The sequence below is a fragment of the Dioscorea cayenensis genome, chromosome 11 (assembly GCF_009730915.1).
Source record: "Dioscorea cayenensis subsp. rotundata cultivar TDr96_F1 chromosome 11, TDr96_F1_v2_PseudoChromosome.rev07_lg8_w22 25.fasta, whole genome shotgun sequence".
In the NCBI taxonomy this organism is placed as follows: domain Eukaryota; kingdom Viridiplantae; phylum Streptophyta; class Magnoliopsida; order Dioscoreales; family Dioscoreaceae; genus Dioscorea; species Dioscorea cayenensis.
In genome coordinates this window covers 5,170,650-5,198,200 of record NC_052481.1, presented here as the reverse complement: position 1 = coordinate 5,198,200, position 27,551 = coordinate 5,170,650, and the positions used below count along the sequence as shown (strand labels likewise).

At 33.8% G+C, this 27,551-nt stretch overlaps 2 protein-coding genes across 3 annotated transcripts; one reads left to right on the top strand and one right to left on the bottom strand.

The window, feature by feature from the left end:
* Positions 1–17,729: 17,729 nt before the first annotated feature.
* On the top strand, positions 17,730–19,223 carry LOC120271552 (abscisate beta-glucosyltransferase-like). Its single transcript, XM_039278238.1, has one exon. The coding sequence runs from the start codon at positions 17,730–17,732 to the stop codon at positions 19,221–19,223; it is 1,494 nt and encodes a 497-aa protein (XP_039134172.1).
* A 128-nt stretch (positions 19,224–19,351) lies between these two features.
* LOC120272537 (protein ENHANCED DISEASE RESISTANCE 2-like) lies at positions 19,352–27,062 on the bottom strand. 2 transcript variants are annotated; one of them, XM_039279375.1, is made up of 22 exons: positions 26,750–27,062; positions 26,587–26,661; positions 26,200–26,253; positions 25,927–25,992; positions 25,454–25,554; positions 24,849–24,904; positions 24,638–24,757; positions 24,425–24,465; positions 24,223–24,323; positions 24,053–24,148; positions 23,547–23,611; positions 23,377–23,448; positions 23,130–23,285; positions 22,419–22,654; positions 22,303–22,342; positions 22,080–22,213; positions 21,868–21,969; positions 21,220–21,264; positions 20,677–20,817; positions 20,438–20,533; positions 19,908–20,009; positions 19,352–19,743 (listed from the first exon to the last, which is right to left on the bottom strand). In XM_039279375.1, the coding sequence occupies exons 1-22, from the start codon at positions 26,885–26,887 to the stop codon at positions 19,618–19,620; spliced, it is 2,163 nt and encodes a 720-aa protein (XP_039135309.1). In that variant the 5' UTR covers positions 26,888–27,062; the 3' UTR covers positions 19,352–19,617. The 2 variants fall into 2 exon arrangements, with proteins under 2 accessions (XP_039135309.1, XP_039135310.1); XM_039279376.1 differs by having other exon boundaries at positions 25,454–25,551.
* Positions 27,063–27,551: the final 489 nt, after the last annotated feature.

The window sequence follows — 27,551 nt, the reverse complement described above, 5'->3', positions numbered from 1 at the left end:
TCAAACACTAAACTCCAAATTCTAATCAAAGCCAAAATAAAATAAAAAAGAGTTTAAAACATAAAACTCACATTGATAGAAACCTTGAAGTCATATTGTATCCAAACTGTAATAAATAAATAGGTAAAAATCACTCTTACAAAATTTTGATGCTTCTGCTCCCGCAGGACGAACCTCCCAATCAATCGACATCTCGCCCAGCAATCCTTGAACCTCTTCACTTGGAAGACAAGATGCTTTCCCGAACTGCAAAGATTAAAAGAAAAGGATGTAAGTGTTTGCACAAAGAGGACGGGAGAAAAAACTCACCACTGGGCAGACCATAAAAGAAACTAATGGTCGTCAAAGGAAGACAAACCTAAGGGACGTGGAAGGGTGAAGAAGAGTTGGGCGAGTAGGGTTTACAAGATGAACAGTGGGAGATGGCGGTTTGCTCGACTTGGGAGATGAGTATGGGGTTAGGGTTCGGCTGAAGGGGAAGACTAGGGGTTTAAGATAAAATGTGGGAGAAGGGGCCGACACTCGGCGTGGGAAATGAGGATCGGGTTAGGGTTTGCCTAAGGGGAGAAGACTAGGATTTCAAGATACGTGGAGAAGGGGCCTCCGCTCATTGTGGGAGATAAGGATAGGGTTAGGGTTTGACTAAGGGAAGAAGACTAGGGTTTCCAAGAGACATGGAGAAGAGGCCGCCGCTCTATGGGGGATGAGGATGGGGTTAGGGGTCGTCTAAGAGGGAAGACAAGGTTTTTATTTAGGGCTGACATGGACAACTCTACTAATGTGGATACCTCTACTGACGTGGAAGCTTCATCTCAGACTGAGGACGTGGTGATCGCAGTTCTGACTATGTTTTTTCCGACATGCACATCAGATCCATGGATGTGGTTAATCGCGGGTGACCTCCCGGAGAAAAGAAATCAAACTTAAGTAACTTTTAAGATATAAATTAAAACTTGGAACTGAAAAGAAATAAGTTCAAAGCTTAGTGACTTATGAAAAAATTAATCCACTTTTAATATATCAGGAAAGTACTCAAAAATCCCTGTAAAACGTGCACTTTCACAATAAATCCCTTAAAGTTTGCACTTTCCTTGAAAGTCCCTCCTTTATTGAGCTATTCCTTTTGAATCCATATTCCTCAAATAGTGTTAAACATTTGGTTAAATGGCATTAGAAATTACATAATTACCCCTGAGTAGAAAAACACAAACCCAGGTACATGAAATGACAGTATTGCCCTCTGAACAATAAAATACTTTTTACAAAAAAACACAGGAAATGTGCATAATACACAGGAAATGTAGGTAATACACATGAAACATAGATACTACACCTGAAACGTACATAATATACATGAAACATAGATAATACACAAGAAACGTAGATATTACACAATAAGCATATATAATGAACATGAAATGTAGGTAATACACAACAACAACAACAACAAAAAATATACACAGTTCAGGATAATATTACCCAGAAACCTTTCATTGTAAGAAAAAGTAGAAATAAACCCCACTTGAATTATGCATAGCCCGCTCAGTCCGCTATGACTACATTACATGATCAACAATTATATCTAGACTGATGATGATAAGGACATCACTCCCATGCCAACTACACCACCTAAGGATGGTAATACTTCAGCTAGTATAGAAGAGGAAGCATATCAAAGACAATTTACACAAAGCCGTGCTAAACAAATAAAAAACCAAGTGAATGCTAACTTAAGCTTATTCTAAAATTATATTGAAATGGTGGTGTTTTCAATTTCTTCTACCTTAATTGTACTTAGGTGCACCGGAAGTGAGGACATAATTTCAGACTTAGTCAAACAAGAGGATAGCAAGAGAGAAGCATTTGGGGCTACGCCACATATGGGCCTCACACTCACATGCACGTCCAAGAAGAAAATTGTGCCTATCTTTGCTAGCCCCACGCAAACAAAGGGAGATGTGGTTTTCTTTTATGATTAATCAGCCCAAAATATCCCATTCCTAAACCAACCCAATTTCTGGAAGGAAACAAAATCAAATCCTAATCAACCAGAAAATCAAGTATTCCAAGATTAAGAGTGGAGAGATTCGCCTGCCATCTTCACATGCTACAGTACTCGCGGAATATTATTCCATATTTAGATTGATTTTCTAGCTAATTTTATTTTCCTATTTTTAGATAGTTTTCCTAGCAAATTTTTATTTTCTATTTTTAGATTGATTCCCTAGCCAATTTTAATAAGATAGTTTTTTTGTATCCCAAGTTTAAGTTGGCTATAAATAGCCTTGTACCTTCTCTTTTGAAGGATAGAACTTTGATTATTATTCACGAAATAAGAGTTGTCTTACTAGCATTATTCTTCTGAGTTCTCCTGTATTCGTGAGAGGAAAGTTCCGGCTTTCTCCTAATTCGTGCTCTACGCTTTGGGGTATTTTGTGTGGATTAGTGTTTGGTTTGTAGTTCTGTGATTATTTGGACAGCAAGTCAGAGTTCTTAAAGCTTCATATCGTCTCTCCCCAACGTACGGGTCGTATCCATCCCCAGCTGTTCGCAGTTAGTTATCCCTCAACCTAGGTCCTACACTGTGAAGATCGGGCCATCATCTTGACCTCCTTCTTCTTCACCAAATTGGAGCATATCAGATAACACCGACTACAATGTAAATCACAGATATCAATACTATGTGACTCGATTATCTTTCTCCTTAGCCACCCAGCAATACTGAGCACCCTAGCAGGAGGGTGTTGGGAGAGAAAAGTCTTGACATCAGCATTCATGCTCTCTCAGAAGGACTCCCTGTGGGCAATGAATAACACAAAATACACAGAAACCATTAAACAATACACAGAAAGTAGTAATAATATACAGGAAAGGTTAGAAATACACATGAACACATAAATGAAAAGAAACCAACATTAGCAATCATTGTTGTAAATGATGGGGTCAAAGAGCCTGAGTTTCCATCCGCGGACCCACTCACTTCTATGCCATCGCACAAAAAGTTTTCGTTAATGATGAAACCTACATAAAATTTAAAAAAACCTACATGATAAAACCTATGATGGAGAATTCTAGCCACAGCCAAGAAAAGGGTGAAAAATAAAAAGAAGAAGTAGAAGAACAAACGGAAAAAAAGAAGATCAAACTTACTTGTTCACAACTTCCTCCACCAACCCAAAGCAAGAAGACAAAGAAAATGTTGAAGAAACATGAGAAGAAGAAGGAGGAGAAAAGGAAAGTCTCTGACATTGAAGAGGAAAAAGTCTCTGACAATATTTAATGTGACATGACTTGGTGGGAAAAATTCTACTAACTTTTCCACTCAAAAGTAATGGGCATTTCATACTTTTCACATGCCATTAAACTAACAGACTAAATGGCAGGGACCAAAAAGAATTTGGATGAAAAAAGGAGGGATGTAATGGAATTTTGAAAAGTCAGAGGGTTTGCAGTGGAAGTTTGAAACTTCCCAAGGACTTATAAGTAATTTTCTCTTAATATAAAATATAATTTATTTTTGGTTTCATAATATGTTTGTTTGAAAATCAAAAGTTGAAGAATATATGGAGTAAAAATATACATATTTGTTAAGTAAATCAACACATTTTTTATAAACAACTCGTGGTAATTCAAAAATATATATATATACAACAATAGAATTGGGATTCACCCACACTAATTGTGTATTGGTCATAATTTTGTTTTTACATGTAAAATGATAGAGGCGAAGGCATGAAAATAAATAAAAATAATTATCAGATCTAAAATTATCTAGATTAATACGATTAAAAAAGATAAAAAATTAAAATGTAGTATTTTCTCATATAGATTTAGAATAAAAGTAATATATGATATATGGCAAAAATCATTGAGATCTGCAATGACTTCCAAGTTAGGTCATATATTCTTTTTTATCATAATTATGTTTCTATTTTTAAATATATTTTTTTTATTATAGCTATGCATACATTTTCGAGCAAGAGCATATATTGACCATATTCTATGTTTTTTCCTCTCTATTACAAGAGTGCGCTTTCACTCTTATCATTACCTATACCTTACTTAATGGTGTCCTCTTAATCTAAATAGTCTCATCTCCTCTGTTAATATTGCTTAAAACAATTAAGGGTCTAACCAATGCCATAACTCAAGCCTTGATAAAAATCTATGACTTCTACATCATCACTCGTAATGATATTTTATCACTATTGATGTCATCCTTTCTCATATCCAAGTTGAGTTACGATTATCTTTAATCACCCCACTGGAGCCACTCCTTAGGATCTTTGTTTTTATCCTAAGGAACTTTTGGTGGCATTGAGATGCCCTCTCAGTGGCATTTGTGTTGTGGTTAGCTAAACCAATGAATTTAGAAAAATTTCTAAGTACCTCATCCTTAAACATCATGCTGCATAATTCTAGATTAAATAACCCAAGACGGTTGAGTTAAGCAACCTTTGGATGTCTTCTAGTCTAGTCATAGTTTTTGGTAAGGTTTTTTTTTCCTACAAAGGTACCCAGCATAAATCAATAATCTTCGTAAATGGAACTCATGAAGTCAAGTTAGCTGTAGCAAGTGAAGTGATGTAACAAAAACTAAACGTATCATAGTACATATAAATTTAGAAATTTGGTATATTCTATTATGTTAAACCTTAGCATCATAAATTGCAAGTGAAGCCACATCCGATTCACTTACAGTTGATCGGGAATATCCCAAATAATGAGCTTAAAGGTTGATCCTTGCAAGAAAGTTGAATGCTTATGAAGTGAACTTTGACCATCAATACTAAAAAAAATTAATTCCAAGATTGATGAGATACTAAAAATAATAAGCATATTCTAATCGATATTTGCATTTATCAGAAGCCTTTGACTATATCCATTCCATTTACTTAATATATATATATATATATATATATATATAGAGAGAGAGAGAGAGAGAGAGAGAGAAGATTAGTTATCTAACAAATTTGTGTTTAATATTTAAAAAAAAAAAGAAACTAGGGTTTTACAATAGAACTTTTGTGATCCTCATAACTCAAGTAATAGAACTTTCGTGGTGCCCTATAGCTAATTTTAACCTTTATGGTCCTTCAAAAATCAAGTTTTCAAGTAGGCTTTAGGGCCATTAAAGCCTGTTAAAGACTAGAGTAAATAGAAATTTATTCGGACTGTAATGATGCCTCAACTTAAGTAAACAATACTTTATGGTCCTTTTTGAGTCAAATCGAGCAGTGATCCTTTGTCATGCAAAAATAGATCTGATAGAGCAGCGTTGCACCTAAAACAAATTAAAAATAATAATGAAGATAAAAGACAGTCACACTTTATGAAGAAATCTCCTAAACAATTTAATTCTTTCTTGTGATAGCAAAAAAAGATACTTCCTTTTTTTTATCTCTCTCACTCTTCCTTATTTTTCTCACGCTCACGTGTGATTAAAGAGCTTGATCTCATTTTTCTACTATTGCTGCTGCTACTACTACTATTATTATTATTAAACCAATACCATCATCACTTATTTTTTATACTTTTGTGTTATTAGATTTATTTTGCATAATAACAACAACAATTAATATTAATAATATAAATATTATTATTATATTAACATGAAAAATATTATTATTATATTAACATGAAAAATTGAAAGTACGAAAAAATAATATATTTATGGGTATCCCAATTTTTATTTAAGTCATATAATCTTATCCATATCAAATTGCATGTAACTAATGATAGTTTCATTTATAATTGTATTAAGAGCACTCACATTTTTCAAATCAAGAATTCATTAAAGGTCAACTATTCATTTGACTACCATATTTTGGAATCACACTCAACAAGGCAAACAAGTAATTCAAGACAATATCCAATTATATTGTTTTAAATAAGTCTTGCATTCTGGGCAAACTTGACTCAGTTGAATGTATAGAGCGTTTCATTTGCACAGCTGCATAATAAAGATATTTGATTAGAAAAGATTTTTAATAATTGCACAAACCTCCTTGATTTCATTTAATTACAAAAATGTTTGCATGTCCTTGCTTTGAAATAGAATTGCGATCAAACGATAATACCCTTTTTTTTTATTATTGAGAGAAGCGAACAAGTTGAGGGATAAATTCGAATCCTCAATTTTTGATCTCTGAGAAAAGTAAAATATGAACTATCTTATCGTATGGGTGCCATATATATATATATATATATATATATATTATCAAATTGAGTGAAGGGCATTAAAAATATATCAAGAGAAGTAGTTGAATTATTTCAAATACTAAGGAAGAACGGTGTAAGTGTAATTTTATTTTGATAAGATTGGGGTTAGATAAAATTGCAAATGAACTGCAAGTGATAAGATATCATGGTGCTCCCATGGGCCTTTTCCTTATGAGTTTAGGCCTTATGGATTTCTATTTTAGTTTGAACATGGAGAACTTGATCTTAAAGGAGGGGAAAGAACCATTTTCTTCTTTCATTGATCAAAATAAATTTATCATAAATAAATAAATACCTTCGAAGTCCTGAATGCCCTTAACCCTACTAACACTGGAACTAATTATTATCATTGTTATGATTATTATTTTACGTGAATTATTATTATTATTATTATTATTATTATTATTATTATTATTATTATTATTATTAGTAGTAGTAGTAGTAGTAGTAGTAGTAGTAGTAATAGTACTCATGACAAATGAATAAGCTTGAGTTCCACTAGGTAATTTATTTTTTTGATTTTAAGTTTAAGGTTTACAACTGAATTTTATATAAAAGAGTCAGCTCTTATAGAATTATTTTCTCAATGGTTTCGATCTAATTTCATATTTTAATTAATTTTTTAATAATTTTTACTGTTAATGATAGATAAGTAATATATTTGAGAGAATCTAAAACTTAGAAAATTACTAAATATTAAGAATATACAAAACTTGAATGTATAAAGTTAATAGAGATTATCGCTATTTATGTTAAAATACAACTATATAAAATAACAATACACAACCGAGAAAACACGCCTATATTATGATACAATTAAAATAAGTTAATTTAATACATATGCTAAGCTAATTACTGTTTTATCTTCATAAACAATTGTTTGCTAGTAGCAACTCCCACTTAGAATTTATGTATGTGTTCTTGCTATATTTAATGCCACATCTTGTGGTTCCCTATTATAGCTTAATTTAGTCTTTTTTTTGTGTGTGTATATATATATATATATAGGTTTTTGCTTCTATATCCATGAAATTTAGACTAATTTTGTGTGCACCTCACAATAGAAATCAAATTTCATATGTATCTTTTAAATTTTGATTTTTCCCCCGAGAGAGCATACATCACCAGTAGAATCTATTATATATTATATGAATAATAATTTTTTAATTTTTTTATACGAACATATATATATATATATATATGTATATATTGAATAAAGTGGATAAACCACAACTTTGTTGAAAAAAAAAAAAGCAAAAGGAAACAAGACAGACGAAGGAAAGAAAAAACAACCACTAAGAAAGAAGCAAACAGACTAAAATCCTCACCAGGGGTGAGGAACATAAAGAACATAATAGAGAAAATAAAGCAAAGAAAGGAGGAAGCTGGGACGACGAAAACTATCATCTGGTAACACAGGCCTGCCCGAGCTGCGAAAGGGGGAGTACTACTCCCAATCTAGGTGGCGTTCTGTATCGCCGGTGTGACCTATAATTCTTGCACTCATGAAGCTGAGGGAGCACTTGATTCTCTAGGAGGCTTCAAGGTTAGCTTGTTGATAAGACTCTAAAGCTGTAAAAAGCCAAAAAAGAAGCATATTAGCAGTCTTAAAACCCTAATAATGAAAAGGTAAACAGTTTAATTGAAAAATGTGATTATTCCATTCCAGCCAAATATTCCAGATAATTTCTTTGGAATTAAGATCCCATAGGTTCCGTTGACTAGAATTTAACGATGGGATCCAAGAGGCTATGCTAACACCATTTCTTATTGTTTTGGAGATACACACTTGGAATGATAGAAGAATGGTGTTAATCCTTGCCCAAAAGAAGGATTTATTTCTCGGTGGGTGCTAAAATAAGACTTTGGGTGGTTTTTTTTTTATCGAATAGTTGGCATTGATGATTTTGGTCCAGCAACTATTAGGGTTCAGTGTGATCTTCCACCACCATTTTCCAAGTAAGCCTCTGTTGAATTCCTGTAAATTAAGAATTCCCCATCCACCCATGTTACGAGGTTGGTAGATCCTTTTCTAGGTAATCAATTTGATTCCATTAGAACCAAGATCTGGTCCTTTCTATAGAAAATCTCTTATGATCTTATCAATGTCATGTATCACCCAAGCTGGTAGTTTGAATACCAACATCCAGTAAACTGGGATAGTGAATAAAACTGAATTGATAAGAGTTAGGCAAAGAATATAGATTGGGATAGTTCAATGTCATACATAGAAAATCTCTTCTGATCTTATCAATATCAGGTATCTATGTATATGTATCTACTACTACTACTACTACTACTACTACTACTACTACTACTACTACTACTACTACTACTAATAATAATAATAATAATAATAATAATAATAATATTGGGATAATTAACAATATATATATATATATACATATACATTGAATTTATACTTGGCAATTTCGAGGAAGAACAGGCAAAGAAGGAAGATTAAACATACCATACATTTTCTTTGAGGGAATATTTTGTGTCTATCCCCTTTTTATTAATTGCGTCTCCTTGAATTTGTTTGCTGATAGTTGTGGTGACTTGTCCTTTTTATATATAACATCCCTTGACCGCTCTCTTATGAAGTACAACCACCATCAGTATATAACACTCCAAACAAATAGGCATCACATAAGAAAAACAATAAAAAGCAAACAAATCATCATCACTTCCACTTCTCTAACTCTTCCATCATCATCTTCATGCTGACTTGATCTTAAAAAAAACACCTTCCAACTAATTTCAATAAAGACACTAAAATCCCAAGATCAAAATCTCCATTAGCCACTCTTGAGGATATTAATACTACCTATTGCATGGCAGGTATGATTTCATAATATATATATATATATTTGCAAAACTGATTGTTTATTCTTTTCATTGATATATTGCAAGTTTGTGCTGCAGCACTTCAAGCATTAGCAGTTTGGAACATCATGAAATATTTTTAGTGATGTTACAAATGAAGATATACACATCTTTTTAGAATTAAACCATATATATATACATATGTATATATATAATGAACTTTCCATCCTTTCTTACACAAGCTTGAATTATGCCATCTTTTCAAAGGGAACCGAGTCATGATTAGGAACTAGTGATCCAAACTCAAATTTCATTGTAAGTTCCTACATATACATGCACCACATGCACATATAATTTGAATATAAGACTAAAGCCATGCATTATTATTTGAATTGTAAATCATAGGGAAGGAAGAAGAAAACTTACTAAATCTAGCATAATGTTCTTAGCATTTAGATACATGTACACCAGTCTCTTATCATACAAATATGCTAATACTTTTGATACATTGAAAAAGATACTAATCCATCTATTTTTATCTAAGCATGGGTTGTTGCCCTTATATAAGTAATCTGATAGGTGCCTTTCAGGCATGAACTCAAGCAACAACTAGCCTATTTTTATTCTGATGAATATTATTAGCTTCATAGTACCCAATGATCTTCACGATATTTTGATGGGAAAATTTAGACAATTTCCTCAACTTTTTTAATGAAATGATTCAAATGAAGAAAACTAAACAATTAAGACAGACAGACAGACACACACACACACACACACACATATAATTTAATATTATATTTGTGCTAGTTTATACAATTATGGATTTTAATGTTACCTTGAGCATTTCTTCAGTCTTGCAAACTTGATTCACAAATACAAGAAGTTTCCCACTATAGCCATGATATGCTTCTTCAGCCTTGGGTTGTGGTTGTTTGAGGAAAAGATTCATTTGATTAGAAGTAAACTCAATCACTTGAGTATCTGATCATTTAACAAATGAGGTATAAAGTAGTTGATTCAACAATAAATAATGACATTTTTTTTAATTTCAAACATAAGTATTATTAACATAAGATCTGATTAAAAACTTATGATTAATATATTCAAATAAATGCCTCACCTTTTCTAACATCAACGTCTTCAGTTTTCCACAAATATCCTTAAATGCGCTTTTGGATACACTTCCTTGCCTTTCATCTTTTCCCCATCTGAATATACAAAATAACGTACAACAAGAAACAATGAATGATATTACAATGGAATAAGATAGGTGAGGAGTCAATATGCTTGAGAATTCTAGTTGAGAATAAATTCCAATAGATGATACAAGATAAATAATTCATTACAAAATGAGATTATAATTAATGAATAGGAGAAGCATAATCTATTTAATTCATAACGAAACTTATTAATTGCATGGAATATGGTTGAAGTTATAGCTGGAAGGTAATAAGGGCATTAAATTGCTGCCTTATCCATAAAGATTTAGAGATGATCCCTTAATCAAGAAAGATGCAAAACGTTATCCAAAAACTTATTTATAATTTATACAAAAGAAATGAGAAAGAAGATGCATATAATGCAATGCAGTAACTAAGAAAGCATACAAGATAGAATCTTGTAGGAAAAAGTTGCATACCAAAACTAGAAATAACCCAAAAAAACACAAATATGTAATGCTTAAAGAAATACAAATTAATGAGGAGCAAAGATATCATGCATGAAAGAGTAATTTACTATAGTTCCATTAATTATGTAATGCAGTAACTTGGAAAGCATGTACGATAGAATACAAGATTCACATAAAAGAACAAATTCTTGCAATCCAATGTTACATACATAGAAAATATTCATGAAAGTAATAATTAAAAAAAACCAAATTAACGAGAAATTGAGTGACAATGCATGAAGGAGTAATTTATAATAATAAATCTTCTAGTCAATCTCAAAATCAACTTCCACATAAGCAAATACTGGAAAATGCTCCTTAACATTAACAAAGAGAAGTTTCAAAGACTTTATCACTAGGTGAGACAAGCATTTGTGGAAGCATCGCAATCACAATTTAAGAAACAAGCATCCACAGAACTTTCATCAGGTCTAAATATTTAATAATCCATTTAATTTTCATTTAATTTAAATTTTTTATCATTAATATTAAAAGTTAATCAAGAATAGGTTTCTTAATATACCAGGCACCCAAAAGTCTAAAAATGTTCAAAGTCTGACATATTTGCTAGATGTTTGGGAATTGAATGCAAAAAAACACATTATTGTTCAATTGAATCCTCAATATATACCAATTGGTGATGAATCTTGTACTCTTAGTTAGTTTATTGGCAATATGATCTGAAAGTTTTCTTTTGCACCTATAGATTACACAAGCTAGAAAGAAATGCCAATGGAAAAAAAAGGGTAGAGATGTGGGATGTAGTTGAGGTACAAAAACGTTATTATTTATAAATAATTGTATTTTTAAGATTGTTTGTTAATTTTAATACAATAATTACTTATTTTTGTAGTCAAAGTTTGAATTTCTTGCATACAAGGATGATTGTAATGAAGAAATCACAAAAGAAATATTGCAGAAACAACTTGAAGTAGTTACTGGTTGGGTATTTAAAAACATGAGTGGAAAATGGAGATAATGAAAGAATTACTAAAAATTTACAGGATTTGACCCAAGTAAGACAGTAGATGAAATGGTTAAAGAATTACCCTATTCTAGGGTGGATAAAAGCAAGGTCCCTCTAAATATCAAAATGGTCCCTTTATTTATATTTTCTGTCCTTTTAGTCCCTCTAATATAAATTCCGCCCTTTTAGTCCTCGTATTTGCATATTTTCGTCCTTTTAGTTGTAAAATCCGCCTTTTTGGTCCTTGTATTTACACATTTTCATCCTTTTTGGTCCCTCCAATTCATCAGCTAGAAGGGCCAAAAGGGCAGATCCGTCAATTAGAGGGACCAAAAATATAAAAATGTGAAAATACGAGGACCAAAAAGACGGATTTTATATTAGAGGGACTAAAAGGGGGGTAAACACAAAATAGAGGCACCATTTTGATATTTTGACCAATACAAAAAATTTGTTGGATATTGGTGTTCTGAGAAAGCAAAGGTGTTGGTTTAATATATATTAAATGCTTTAAAGTAACCATCTTATTTTTGATTTAATTATTATCTAAAACTGCTGTTATAGGAAATTATAAACCAAGCAAGTTGCTTGAAATTGGAGGAGCCTCATTGCCCTGGAACAAAATCATTTGTTAGGATTATGGATCAAAAGGTAAGTTAAATCAAAATTTTAGTATTAGAATAGTTATTTTGGTATAACATAGATGTTTTAACCTTGATTTCTTTTCTTATGAAAGTTAAATCAAAATTAAATATCCAGTTCTTGACCATCAAAATTTTTTTATTGAAGAGCAAAGATGCTAATGGCATACCACCATCATATATGAAAATGTATATCTTAAGCAGCACAAAAAATGATGGAACTATTGTTAGTGAAAAGGCAGCATAAGTTGTAATAATGTTTTCTTTTTCTAAAAACTATGCAATATGTTTATTATATTCTGAATGTCTTGAAACTCCAAACATTTAGTAATGTGATAGATGTTCTTTCATCTTATTGATTTACATAGGAGGAAATGAAGATGCACATGATTGACTTTGGTGATTCTTCTAATAAAAAAGGATGGTTTTGGTAAAATATTGTGTACACTAAAGTCAAAGGACCTGGAAACAAAGGTCCTGTCCATTGCATTGGAGATGTATATGCTTCATCTTCCAAGTTGGATTCATCAACCAAAAGAAATGAAGAGGGCATAAGTTTAAAGTCATACGTCAACAAATTAGAGCAAAAAGTAGAATTATAATCACAAGCGATTAATTGGTTGTTGTCATTTCATTGTTAAATAACAGATTTCCTAATGAAAATGTCAATGATGTCATAGGAGAAGTTAATCGCTTGATGAATCAAGAGGTGTTTATTTATTTACTCTAAATTATGAAGTTGCTGGTTTTTTAAATTAAATATCAGGAACAATAGGTCTGCAAGAGTTTTGATATGTTATGGGGAATAATAAGGTGTTGATTTGTTGATTTAAATCTATCTTGATTCTTTGTTGGGATATTTATTCACGCAATTTTATTTCTTACCTTTACACACACACACACACACACATATATATATATACATATGTATTGAATTTGCAATGTAAATGATAAATATTAGACTTTAAAATTTTTTTTCTTGCCTCTTTTTAATAGCCTGCATATGTTAATAGTGCACCAAATATCTCTCCAAATATAAACAGACCTTCAAATTCAAGTTTTTAACCTAACAAGGTCTAAGGTAAATAGTTTTTTTATCTTTTTGTATTGCTATATATGACATTGACAAACATTTTATTAGACTTGCATGAATTTGTCACATTATGTTTATTAGCACTTTAAGTTTTGTCAATGTTTCATTGATATATGTAAAAAATTAATGCTACATATTTTTCCAAAGGACATGTATGTTTTTACCAATGTCAGTCTAGTTGGTACCGCATGAAATTTTCTATAGAGTAAGTATTTAATAGCCAAATGTTGTTGTTTGACAAATTTTCAATATCCATGTATAGAGGGCTTATAATATTCACATATTTTGTTCATTCTTCCTAGTTTCTTTGAAAGTTATTTATAAGGAACAATGATCTTATCGGTCAATAAAATCATTCTCTGTAATGTTTTGCAGATTACTTTATGATGAGTATAATTTGCACTCAATATATAGACCTTCTTTAACTCATAATGAATTAATTTTGAATTATTTTGAACCAATTTTACTCCTAATCTTATTGTTATTGCATTATAGGAAAGAAAGAGAATAATTTGAAGGAAGAACATTTAAAAAGCACAAAATTGGAGAAATAAGAGCAAAGTTTCAACAAAGAGGGAATAAGCAAAACAAAAAATCTAGCACCTAGGTGCTAGCATGCAGCGCTTAGGCACTACAACATCAAGAGGTGCTAAACAGAAAGTATAGCACCTAGGCGCTACAGTCTTTGGCGCCTAGCTGCTACCCTGATTTCAAGTTATAAAAAGGGCTAGGGTTGAGACAAAAAGAGAGGAGAATTTCGGAGATCAAGAGGCCGGGAGCAAAGATCGGATTCATTGCCAGGCTTTACTTTTGAGTTTTTTTTTGTTTATTTGATTATGAACCTTATTTATATGTCGAACTTTGCAATTATTATGTTCTAAATACTTTTTCTAGGGCTATGATGTAGCCATACTATGAAACCCTAAATTCATGTTTGTTTAATTCAATTGATGCTTGTTTCAAGACTATGTTGGATATTTTAATCTATGCTTAATGCTTGTGATTGCTTGATCACCAATTGCATGATTGGTAATTTGATTTGAGACCGAGAGATGATAATTGAATTAGGTCTTGGTTGAAATATCATACAATCATCATAAGATAGAGATATTTATGAGGTTGTATGCATCATTATAAATTTCTAGAGATTAATAGTTCCATAGGTTCACAATTATCTCAGAGATGGTGTTAACTTATCTAGCAGAATATGCTATTGATGCTTGAGAAAGATCAATATGTAATTTAGGAAAATTTGATGACAACATAAGAAACAAACATTGATTGATTAAACTAGATGATCTAGGTGGGATTAGTCTAGGTGAACTCGGAAACTCTGGAATCTCTTGACATTGATTTCTTCTCATCTAACTATCTTTCTCTAGTCCTTGAATTAGATTTTCTAAATTAAATCTCTTCTCTTCAATCTCATTAGTAAAGTAGAATTAGAGTTAGTAATTTTGGTAATTAATAAACTCAATCCTCGTGGGACGATACTCTCTTATCATTATATTACTTGTTTGCGATAGCGTACACTTGCGTTATAAAAATCACACAAATAGTTTATAAATTTTCTTTACCATTTATTGTGACCATGTCATTGAATGTTTTTTGTTATAATAGGTTCACAAGCAACATCTAAGGATCCCCAAATGATTTGAAATGAAAAGGTCAGTCTAATATGTTTCTTAATATTCTAAAGATTGCATGTTTTCTTTCATTTATAAGATTTAATGTTTATTATGTTGCTTGCTGGTTTGTAGTTTCTGCTATTGATAATGAATAAGATTGAAAGTTTATTTTGTTTTTGATTTTTGATTTGATTTTCCATGTTATATATTGGATGATATTATCTTGCAAGCCACCTCTATTTATCAAGAGTAGTAGTAAAATGAGTTGAGGTTTCATAGATTCAAGCGTCTTGGAAGTTATCATCTATTATTTTTGTTGTTAGTTTTTAATTTTAATTTTCTGAGATAGTGTTTGTGATATTGTCTTGTTACGTTACAGGATCAAAAAACTGTGTAGCTAAATCTATTTTTATGCTCTTTCTAGGTTATTCAACCTATTTAATGACCAGTTAATTAATGAATTTTCTAATGCACAAGTGATTCATATTTAATGACTGTCTTGTAATTTCACCAAGTCTACATAAGAATTTTCCAAACCCATCTATTTATGCAATTTTTAAAGATTATCTATAAATTATATGATTTTTTTTTATTTGTATGGAGAGCAATTAAGGAATTAATGGCGAGAGGTGCTATTAAGATGATCTCATCGCATGTTAGTTGCCTTAAATTATATGATTTGTTTTCTTTTGTTGGTTTATATATTTCATTTTGTTCTTCTTAGGAAATGATTGACATTCTTTTGTTTGTAGGCAATATCATTTTATGATGTAACCCATGTTATTTCTTCTTATATTTGTTGTGATTGATGACTTACAAACACTTTTGTTATGTGTCTTTTGATTTGATGAGGTAAATTTCTTTTATATATTGTGATTTATTATTATTGTGTTTAATCTATTATCAGATGAGAAATATATTACAAATTATATAATATACAAAAATTCTATAAATGCACTGATGGTATTAACCATCTGTAAAAACTTTCAAAATTGATATAAAAAATAAATTATAGTAACGGAAGCTTCCATGACTATCCGTCAGCCCCTGACTCGATTAGATCTCAGCTTGAAGAATCTCTTCCTACGATCAAGGGCAGTCTGACCTTTGTGGATCCAAGGGTCCAAGATCACCTTGAACTGTTAGCTCCGTCAAGCGAGCCATAACCCACTTCCATTGATGGTGCCAGTCTAATTTAAGATTTTTGGCGTGCACCATTCTCACAAATGATGCACCTCTCCCGATTGTTGTGTGGCCCTTTCTATGCTTCCCTTTTTTCGTTGTTGTGGGTGTGTTTCTGTTCTAGTTGGGTTTCACCTCTAGTGACCCAGCCTCTTTGTTGCTTTCTGTTCTTGGTGGCTTTTTTTCAATGAATTGGTGGTTTTAGCTGGGGTTTACCTCTGGTGACCTGATCTCTTTGTTGCTTTCGATTCTTGGTGACTTCTTTTTCAATGAATTGGTTGTTTATCCACTTTTTTTTTAAAAAAAAAAAAACTATATATATATATATATTGACAACACTATCCGACAGTTAGTAAAACTTTAAAAATTGATTTAAAATTGGAGATATAGTGACGGAAGCTATAAATATACCGTCAGTTAAAACTTTAAAATTTATTTAGAGATTAGGTATTATCCGTCAGTAAAGACTTTCAAAATTGATTTAGAAATATAAGTATAGGGATGGAAGCCTCCGTCAGTATAGGTTTATGCTACAAACTCTATTCCGTCAGTATATCCTGAAACGATGTTGTACATAATAGTTGTAATTTTTGTCAATATAGACATATAGCGTTGAGGTATAATTTGATGAGCATTTTATTGTTGCAATAGGGTTTATGGTCCGTCGATATAGCATGAAACTAGACATAGTGACGAAAATTGAGATTTTAATGACGGAATTTTGACGGTAGCCAATTTTTTCTTAGTGAAAACATCTTAAATAAAAAAATTTAAAGTGATATGCTAGTATGATGTGGCAAGTTAATCTAATTAATTAATTCCACCAACACCTCTGCAATGGAATAATACTTCATTCCCTTTCCCCATTAAAACAACGAGGATTTGAAATCTTAATTGCGGGACTTATTGCTTATCACTAGTCCTATCAAAAAATATAAATGGCACAATAATAAATTCATAAATAAAATAACTTTTATTTATTGAAGTAATTTTACAAATATTTGTGGTATAGATAAAGATGATTTTATATGTAACAAATTAGTGAAAATTTCAACAAATTGAGATATTTATGTCTTAGTAAGTGTGATGAATGTTAGAGACAATATAAATTAAAATGAGGATTTTTTAATTTTTTATTATTTTTTTTTATTATATTTCTAAAAAATATAAATAAATCAATGATTCAAACTCTCAATTTTCAACTTTTAGACATGGAAGGACATACCAATTCTCTAAAAATGAATTATATTGCATTAAAAAAACTATTATAAGAAAATCAATATAATTATGTCTTATTCCAAGTTTATGGAATCTCTTAGAAAAACAATGTGAAATGCTTTTCAACCAAAAGTCAAATACATGAACCAACAACCAGTTTTGTCAAGCATGATTTCTTAATCTCAAAGTTGTCAAACATGGTTCCTTACTCCAAAAGTTATTTCCCACTCTTTCTCTCTATATATAATTTTCTCCATTATCATCAAAATCACAAAGAAATATGACTACCAGCACTCGCGGTGAGATCACCATCGTCCCATTTCCCGGCCACGGCCATGTATTCCCGGCCACTGAACTCGCTCACCGCCTTGCCTCCCTAAATTACCATATTACCCTCCTACTCCCGTTCTCCACCTCATCATCACCATCATCAACGCCTCTTCTCCACCCTCTGATCCACATCGTAGAGAGCGATGCAACCCCTGAGCCACACCATCATCACGACCGTTCATCCCCCCTTCGCGATCTACTGACCAAGCGTACGGACGGCAGAGATCCGTCCTCGCTTCCACTCTGCGTCATCGTCGATGTTATGATGAGACGGGAACTCGAGATCTGCAAAGAGTTCTCAATCCCCGCCGTTAGTTTCTTCACCTCCAGCGCCTGCTCCACTGCTTTCGATCACGCCACGCGTAAGATCTCGCTGGATGATCTCAGCTCTCGTGAGATCCTGACAGTTCCTGGTTTACCAGATGACATCTCCATAACTCTCTCTGATCTCGCCCCTAGACGCCCTCCACCGCCACGTGGCGGTCACCCACCTCCCCCTCCACCTTTCGGACCTATTCATCACCATGGTGTGCCACCGCCAGGTGGCAGTCACGCACTAACCCCTCGACCACCGCCACGTGGCGGTCACCCACCTGGGCCACCGGCACAGAGTGGTCACCCATTGCCTTCTGGTCCGCCACCGCCTCCGGGACTGGAGCAGACGGACGGCACGATCGCCCTTTTGTTCAACACGTGTGACGATCTAGAGCGTCCGTTTATCGAGTACATAGCCAAAGAAACGAAAAGGCCAGTTTGGGCTGTGGGTCCATTACTTCCGGCCCGCTTCTGGGAGGCCTCATTGGGATCCTCGGTGATGATCCACGATGACGAGATACGACCCACGCGTGACTCCAGCTTTAGCGAGATGGAAATCATCCAATGGTTGGATTCCAAGCCACGTGGCTCAGTGATCTACGTGTCTTTCGGGACGGTGGTGGGTCTCGGAGAAGATGAGCTGGCGGAGTTGGCGGCTGGTCTAGAGGAGTCGAATCGGCCCTTCATCTGGGTTCTGCATGCCGGCTCGGAGACGAGCCGGGAGCTGGCTCGCCAAGCCGGAGATAGAGGGCTTGTGGTCGAAGGATGGGCCCCGCAGCTGCTGATATTAAGCCACGAGTCAACTGGAGGATTCATCTCGCATTGCGGGTGGAACTCAACGGTGGAGGCGATCGGGCTTGGCGTGCCCATGCTGACGTGGCCGGTCCACGGGGACCAGGTGTATAACGCCAAGCTGGTGACGAGCCGGCTCAAGACCGGCTACCCTGTTGCTGACGGCAGCGGAGTCACAAAGGATCATGTGGTCCAAGGAATCGAGCGGCTCATGATGGACTTTGAGATGCGCACGCGGGCGGCCTCGTTGCGGGCGATTTTCAAAGATGGCTTCCCGCGGAGCTCCTCGGCTTCGCTGGAAACCTTCTTAGACTTCTTGAGCACCAAATTAATGTAATGTAATGTAATAATAATCATCATTGCATCCACAACTTATATGTATTATTCCACATTTCTCGAAAAAAAAAATCTTATATTTATTATTATATAATTTATAATCTATGTTCATACTATGTTTCCATTAGTCTCATTTTCTGAATGCTCTGAATAAATGGCCAAATTCACAAATAAAGTAATGTGGGGGGAATAAGTTTACAAGTTCTAAATGAGAGAAGGAAGAAGAAGAAGAAAAAAATATATATATAAAAAAAAAAATTAGAGTTCTGGATCACCTTTGCCACTTGAGAATCAAAGATGTGAGGCTGCTGCATCTGAAGAGTTGATTAATTATTTTAAGGCCAAAGTAATGAAAAATTTAGTCTAAAGCGAATGAATTAAAACTATAATCTAAATCAGTCATTTGATTTAGCAAAGTGGCTGGTGTCCTGTAGGCCGGAAACTATTGCTGAGGATAGTTCTATGTGTGATACACGAACAGCGCCAAGAAGCTGCTCAGGAAGTTCGTCTTCGGTGTTAGCCTGCCATTGTAAAATAAGTAATGCTATTCGTGGAAGCCAGACTCAAACAAATAACCATTCATTCTACTTTCTGATGAAAAAGATAATGAATATCACTCATTAACTTTTTCGATGTGTAGCAAATTAGTTCTCTGCAACGTTCAAGAGAGTATAATATGAATTACCTGTACAAGAAAAGCCATATCGACCACTAATGTTGTGATTACACCAAAAACAAGTCCCAATACTCCGTTGGCAACTGTAGAAGAACCAATATCAACGTCTATCTGCATAAATGTCTTCTATTAGACATGAGTAACTTCGCCGAAGACAAGGGCATAAGGTTACATTTCTAATAATTTAGAGAACTAATCAAATCTGTTTCAAAGGTTGCAAATAGTCATCAATGACCTGCCAATACAGCTTATGAATAGGTTCAGGTCTTATTGTGTTTGAACATTGTTATATGTATTTTACTGAAGTTCATGTTACAGAGCTGATAATTTTGAAAGAATATAAGCAAGTTATTAATGCTCATGGAATAACAATAAATAGTCTTGACAAAGTTCATACATTATCACATAAATGAGTTGCCTAATTATACCACCAAATTCAAAATTATAATGGTAGACTAACTAAAGCGCGCACATTGCTAATAAACTAACTGATAGTAAAGGCTATAGATTTTGGTAGCCATTCGGAGTGATATTCTTACTTCTAGATACTTTGGTCCACGAACATATGTACAGTCAACTGCTTTGCCAAGTAGGCAAGGCGTGCTTCCGACACTCTGACGCACAATCCATGAACCCTGCAAAACATAGATAAAAGAGCTTATGCATTTCATACAACATATATTGTTGAACGCTGTCTTTCATATGTTTTGTTTCATTTGGTCCATTGCAAAGTCAAGAATTCTATTACGAGTAAGAGGATGAAGGAGGTTACTAACACCTTTGGAACAGATGGAATGAGCTTCAACCGACTATTTTGAAACTCATCATCACCATCAGCAAAGCGCTGCGTTAGTGATCCATTAACCAGATGCTTAGTTACAAAATAAAAGACCATACTGTAGTGTGTTGAGCCTGGAACCTGGAAAAGACTTGCTAGTAAATTTCATTCGTGCATGTGATAACAAAGCATAAGCTGTTTGTATCCAGCTAACTACACGACGATTTAGTGACATGGAAGATTACGAACTAATTGATCATTTTGTCATTCTTTGAGATAGGACAACACTCAGGCTAAACTTTAAATGTCTTAAATAATGTCAAGCTGGAGTCACTTGACAAACACATTCATGGATGCTGAAATGGTAATTCTTTGGCAACAAACTAGTCCAGTAATTTTGATAAAAACTCATCCTTTTATCCTGGTAAAATCTATTTTGGATTGGATTGTAAGAGATATCCATGTCCTTTGGAACATAGAAGCTTCATGTCAATATAGGGAGCAAGGATAGCAAAACATTCCAAAGATGAAAAGAAGACTTACTTGAAGATTTACTACAAATGAGAATAACCCTTTGTCAGAAGCAACCTGCATCAGAAGGAAAACTTCCAGTTAATTAAAGTTAAAAATTTTGACAATAAAAAAAATATATAGAAATAAAATTTAACCTGGCATGTCATTACTAGTGCCAAAAAAAATAACAAATAAATTTAGACGATTTTTCTTTCATAAATTGGTATGGCACTTATTCTTGTTAGCAGTTTTAACACATTTACAATAAAATGAAGAGTTTCTCCATAAAGGAAAATCCAATCTTACAGCTAATATAGCAGTTCTCATTCAACCAAATTAGATCTATTTATTAACTAATGCTATTTAATGCATCTGGTAAACCTCAGCCTTTAATAGTTCTGAGTTTTTCAAGGAACTACACATGGAGAATGTTTACCATTTGGAATAATACAAGAAGAAATATCTAATGCAAAACCACAGAATTTAAAGTAGAAACAGAGCTCTGTCTATAAAAAATAAAATAAAATAAAATAAAATAAAAGGTTTTAATCCAGCTTCAGATGAGAATTCAGATAACAACCATCATTTGCAGAAGATATTATGCTGTTTCTCACAGAGCTAGTAAAAGAAAGAAAAATTTTAGGTGTAAAATTTGTAAACCAAGTCATCAATGCATACTTGAGCTGCACACCCTTGTCGCCTAGCAACATGGTCTACACGTTTTGTGTCCTTCAACCAATCAACCGCAACGAGCTCCATAAGATGCTTACCTCCCAGAATCTACAACTCAAACAACAGAATTCACATAAGAAGTAAAAAAATGCTAAAGTGCTGATGGAGTAAGCTCCAGAAACATCAGGAACATTCGACCCCAAGAGAGTAATAATGACCTTGCTTTTATCTTTGAAAAAAGTTTTGCCGCGAATTCTAAAATTGTTCCCATCTGATATTGTCCAGCAATCACGACTTTTATCATCATCATCTCGGCGTATATTTCCAGAAAAGCCGGAAAGATCGATTTGATCTGAATGTCCATTATTCCAAATTATGATGAATAATATTATATGGCAAATCTGAGTCAGATTTAATGCTGAACAAAGAAACATAACAAACCTGTCTGCTTAGTTTCATCTTCACATCTCACTGACTCTGCCTACAGATAGTAAAGCACTCTGATTTCATAAAAAGAAAGGGCTCCAGTTATAGGGAGATAAAAGAATATTATTTACCTCCTCGGGCTCAAGCTCAGGAATGTGATAATCGTCCTCCTCATCAGAGTCCTCATCCATCATAACTGAGTGTCTGCTAGCAGAATGCATTTGATCTAGCGATTGAACAGGATGAGGAAAGGCTCCTGGGGTTTTGATTTCCTTATTAGCAACATTATTTGAAGCCATGTTAGCCATGGCTGGAATCCTCGGAAAGACATGGACTTCATCTGTTTGGGAAAACAATTCACGTAGGCCTGCCCAACATCAAAAATATAAATACACCCACCAGTCAACTCAAACTTGGAAAGAATCAATTTGATGAACTCTTCTTCAAAACTCTCTGGCAAACTCTCTCTTTGTTTCCTAATTTACTTTTATGAGTATCTACAAGGCCTAACAGGCGAACTCTTTGGCAATTAAAACTCAAACGGCCTAAAGGAGCCAATTAGATGAACATGATAAACCGAAACATCTTATATAGACCTTGCTCATTGAACTACTGGGAGAACTCATATGTTTTAAACACATAACAAAGAAGGCTTTAGAAAGGTATTCTAAATATCTTCAATGTTTACCATATGATACTGAAATTTAAAACTCATTTCAAATACGAAAACAATCAAATTGGACAAACTACCATGAACATGATAATCATTTGATGACAAGAAGTCTACTCATGCACTAATTCAGTGAGTCTAATCAAACCATCAAGTTTCAAGAGTGTAACACCTGCAACACTATTCAACGTATGAAGCAAAGCATGTTGTCGAAATGATAAGAAATTGCCCACAAGCCATCCTTTTAAGTCAATTTGCATAAGATGTTGCACTTGAGTGCGAGGTTTCCCATTTCGAGATTTGAGCGGAGAAATTTTGAATCCGCCACCTGAAATAGAAGGAAAGAAGATAATAAAGGTGATAATCCTTACTTTTTCCACCATCAATGAGGTGAGATCAAAAGTAAATGTGATACGTACTCTCAATGTGTGCTCTAACAAATCCTGGTTGTGGGCCACAGTTCTCATGCTCTCTAGATCGAAATAAGACAACTGCATAAAGACAGTTATATCCACAGGAGTTAGACAACATAATCATTCAGTAGATATTGCAATGAAGAAAATAAATAATGTAAATGGAACACTTATACCATAACTTCCATCATCATTACGCCGCCAATAACGCATATAACAGAGGTCACGGGGCCATACAAACCTGCACAAGTACATGAAATTTGATGTGAACTCTCACAAGTCAAGACAGAATGCTGAAGTCACCACTACGAGTTCGGGAAAAAACAGAAAAGAAAGCATTCCTGATCTAAGACGTGTCCTACTCTTTTCTAATTTTGAGCAATATATTGGTGACGATGCTTCATGTTCATGACAAAGTGTGACCTTGGTTTCATTGGTAAAACCATGGACCATGGATAGTTGCAAAGGAGAAGCAAAAGAAAATGACAATAGAATAATTTTTTTTTTTTTTAAAAAAAATCAATTTCTAGCTACCATTATGGGTTTCAATGAAAGAACCTGGACCGTACAAGGGGACACAGATTATGTTCTCAAGCATATCATGCACAGCACAATTGTCAACAGGAGCAAAGATCAATTAATACAAAAAATTTACCAACTGCCATGAAACTTAAAAAGTTACATGGGGAACCAATCGAACTGCAGTCTGTGGTAGAGAATTGCAGTGTGTCCATCAACCTCCTCTACTAAGCTACCATATTGAAAGCTGCAATCCCATCTAAAACAAAAGAGACAAAAGAAAGGTATTAAACTCAAATGTCTAAACAGAGTCACAGAAAAGAAGGAACTTACTCAAAACGTGTTCCATCCATGCTCATTACAAGGCCAAATATGGCTTCACATGTGGCTTCCACTACACCCACAGCCTTCATTGCAGTACTACAGCTCCTTGGCTGCACTATACACAAGACAACATGGATTTTTTATCCTGAATAAAACTCTTAGTATCACTAAGGACAAGCATGAAGATGTGGAACACACATTAAGTACATACTAAGTAGTCTGCTTGTTGAAGCTCTTCAAAGATGCGAAGTCCTGCAATTTAAGTATGTGCAACTCTAAATTAAATGCTCCCAAGAAAATTGGATAACTTAGTTGAGATTCAGCAGTTCTTGAAGGCTGATAAACAAACTACTAAAGCTACAATTGTCGATGGCATGCCTAGGGATGGAAAGGAGACTTGAGAGGAAAAGGTACATCAACTTACCATTCTGGCATGAGACCAGATGCCAATGCCTTTTGCTAGGTAAAATTTGATCTATATTATCCTGGATTAGTATGCCAGTATCTGGCTCTCGAGTCCAATCAAATAATGAATCAGGAAGACCTACATATAGGGGAAAAAGTCTCAAAGAGAAACTACTGGACACAGAATTAGCAACTAGCCCATAAACATTGTAATCAGAGCAATAGCAGACCATTTCCTATTGTTGTTCTCCGCATCAAAGTTGGGTGGGTCTCTTCATCTCCAGGGCTACACATACCACAAACTTGTCAGTTGTAGTGCACATAAATAAGATACCAATTAATGCAGATAACTTGTGAAACAAATGATAAATTTAAAATAAGAGGGGCCAGGAGGGGCATAAATTATTTATAAATAGAAAGGAGGAGAAATAGATTAAGGATTTGTAATTAACTATATCTATATGAATGCCAAATCAATTATGGTAGGCATTACTCATGGGTCAAGTCATAATTTATATCCTAAGAGCTTGATTTGCTTGGATGAAGAATTTTCTATTAAATATCTTAAATAGCTTTAGAACATTATTCAAATTCAAAAAGAACTTCACGTGGACCTTGGTTATTCATGACCAAATCAATTTGTTACTATGACAACATTAAATCTTCATGTCAAACTTAACATCGCATGACTCTCATGGATTTTGAGCCAAATACATAGCCAAAACCAATATTTTGAGCAGAAAAAGAAAATCATATAAAGTATAAAGTTAAAACTCTGAGAAAATATATTTCTTTATTTGGTCTGCATGATCATAAATAAGACTATGTCACTTACTGATTTTCATGATCATAAGGAAAAGTACTTTGCCCAGTATCCACTGGGGTTTCAAATGATGGAGAAACCTTATTCCCATTACCAACAGATGCATCCTGCTGCTGCACACAAATGAAACTTAAAAGACACTTGGAGATAATGTAGCAAAGAAGCTTCACTAAACACCATATTTTGATAGACAGAGGGCCTTTGAATTTTCATTAGCAACCATTTAAATGTGAATTTTAAAAACAGTTTACTAAGAAGTTAGAAGATGTATATAAATAAATGTACGTATGTATGTATGTATGTTTCAAAGCAAAATTATCCAAAAGAAGAAAACCAAAACTGATCTTACTGCCTGAAATCATTTCAGATTGCTACGTTAAGTAAATTGTGGAAGGAAATTTCTCTAGCTTAGAAGACCAGTAGAAAAGCAAACAGAAACATGTGTATAAGCAATGAAGTCCCAAAATTTATCCCACTTACTATACCTTATCAATGACGAGCTCAATTTTCCCCTTCCAAATCAATGCCTCTTGTATGTTGAATGCTGCCATCTGTTACCAGATACAAGAGTAAATATCACATGTTTGAGGCAGGACAGCAAGCACAATTAGCATTTAGGATCAAAGTGAAAGACCAAAACAAACCTTCAGTTTATGAGAACAGTATATCAGACAAGTATACTGTTTAAAGCACTACACATATTGAGCAAAACTTAAGTACCCAGAAAAAAAAAAAAGGAAAAGAAATTGAGCACACACCATAATTCGATGATGGCTCTCCTTTTTGTTGTAGACACATAACACATAAACCATCTGCGAAGGATTGAACAATCAAAAGTAAGTGGACAAACAGGAATAAAGAAAAAGAAAAAAAATAACTCAACCAACATTCAGTTCTGCAAGCATAGAATTGAGTGCATGAATTGAATAAGGCCATCAACTGACAACAGTGACGAAAGATAAGCATTTCAGAGATTCAAAACAAAGAGATAACTTGTACATCAATTGAATTAATCCCCCATTGGCCAGTGCCAGTGCAACAACAGCCACAACCTTACAGAGTAGAACCAGGCTTCCTTCAACTCCCAAATCTTATCCGCCACACAAGAAAAAAACAAATAACAAAAAACCAGACAGAGAACTCACATGCCCATGATGCGTCTTGAGGCCTCGGTCCTCAACCCTGCAATTCCCATCTATAACAAGAGTCTTCAGAGGCACCTAAATCAACATCAAAACAATAAAAAGCAACAATTTTTAATCATTTCATGAAAAAAAAAAAAAAATTCATGGATGGAAAACTATATACCACATTGCCCTGGGGCTTCCTCTTGTAGTAAGCCAAGACACTGGTCTCGAGAACGAAATAGCGCATATGAATGAAGGATCTTCCGATCTTTCTCCGGCCACAGCGGACCATCCAGCCTTCATAAACCACCTTGGACATTATCCTTTCCAATTCCGACCGAGAGAATTACAGCAGCGAAGCCCTTTGCGTCAATGGAGATCCAGAGAGGAGAAAAGAACAAGGGAAATCAATGGAATTGGATCCAAAGATCGAGGGAGAAGCGCGAGAGGGAGAGGAGAAGGAGGAGGAGACCTGATCCTTCGGGCCAAATGGAGCTGAGCTATTGGAGGGAACACCGAAGAAACCGACGTGTTTCCATTGTTACATAGAAGAGTTTTGTTGTTTAATAATATTTATTTATTTATTTATTTATTTATTTAATGATGCTCACAAGAGAGGTATCAATGGGCAGACAGCAAGTACGGTATAACACTAATTATAGTAATTTAACGTCTCTTAATAATTTATTAACTCAGCTTGTATTGAATGAGCAATATTATAATAGTACCATGAACTCAAATTTAATTCTATTAAATGAGCAATATTATAATAGTACCGTAAACTCAAATTTAATTCTAAATTTGTGTATTAATTATTTTTTATAACAATTTTTTTTATCTACATAGTAGTTTTGACGAAAAATTGGAGAAATTTTTATACCATTTTTTTTATTTGCTTATTTATTTATTTTGAATTCGATTTATTAAGCTATGAATAATAAGTGATAAATGGAGTAAATGAGTTTTTATTTTTATTTTTATTG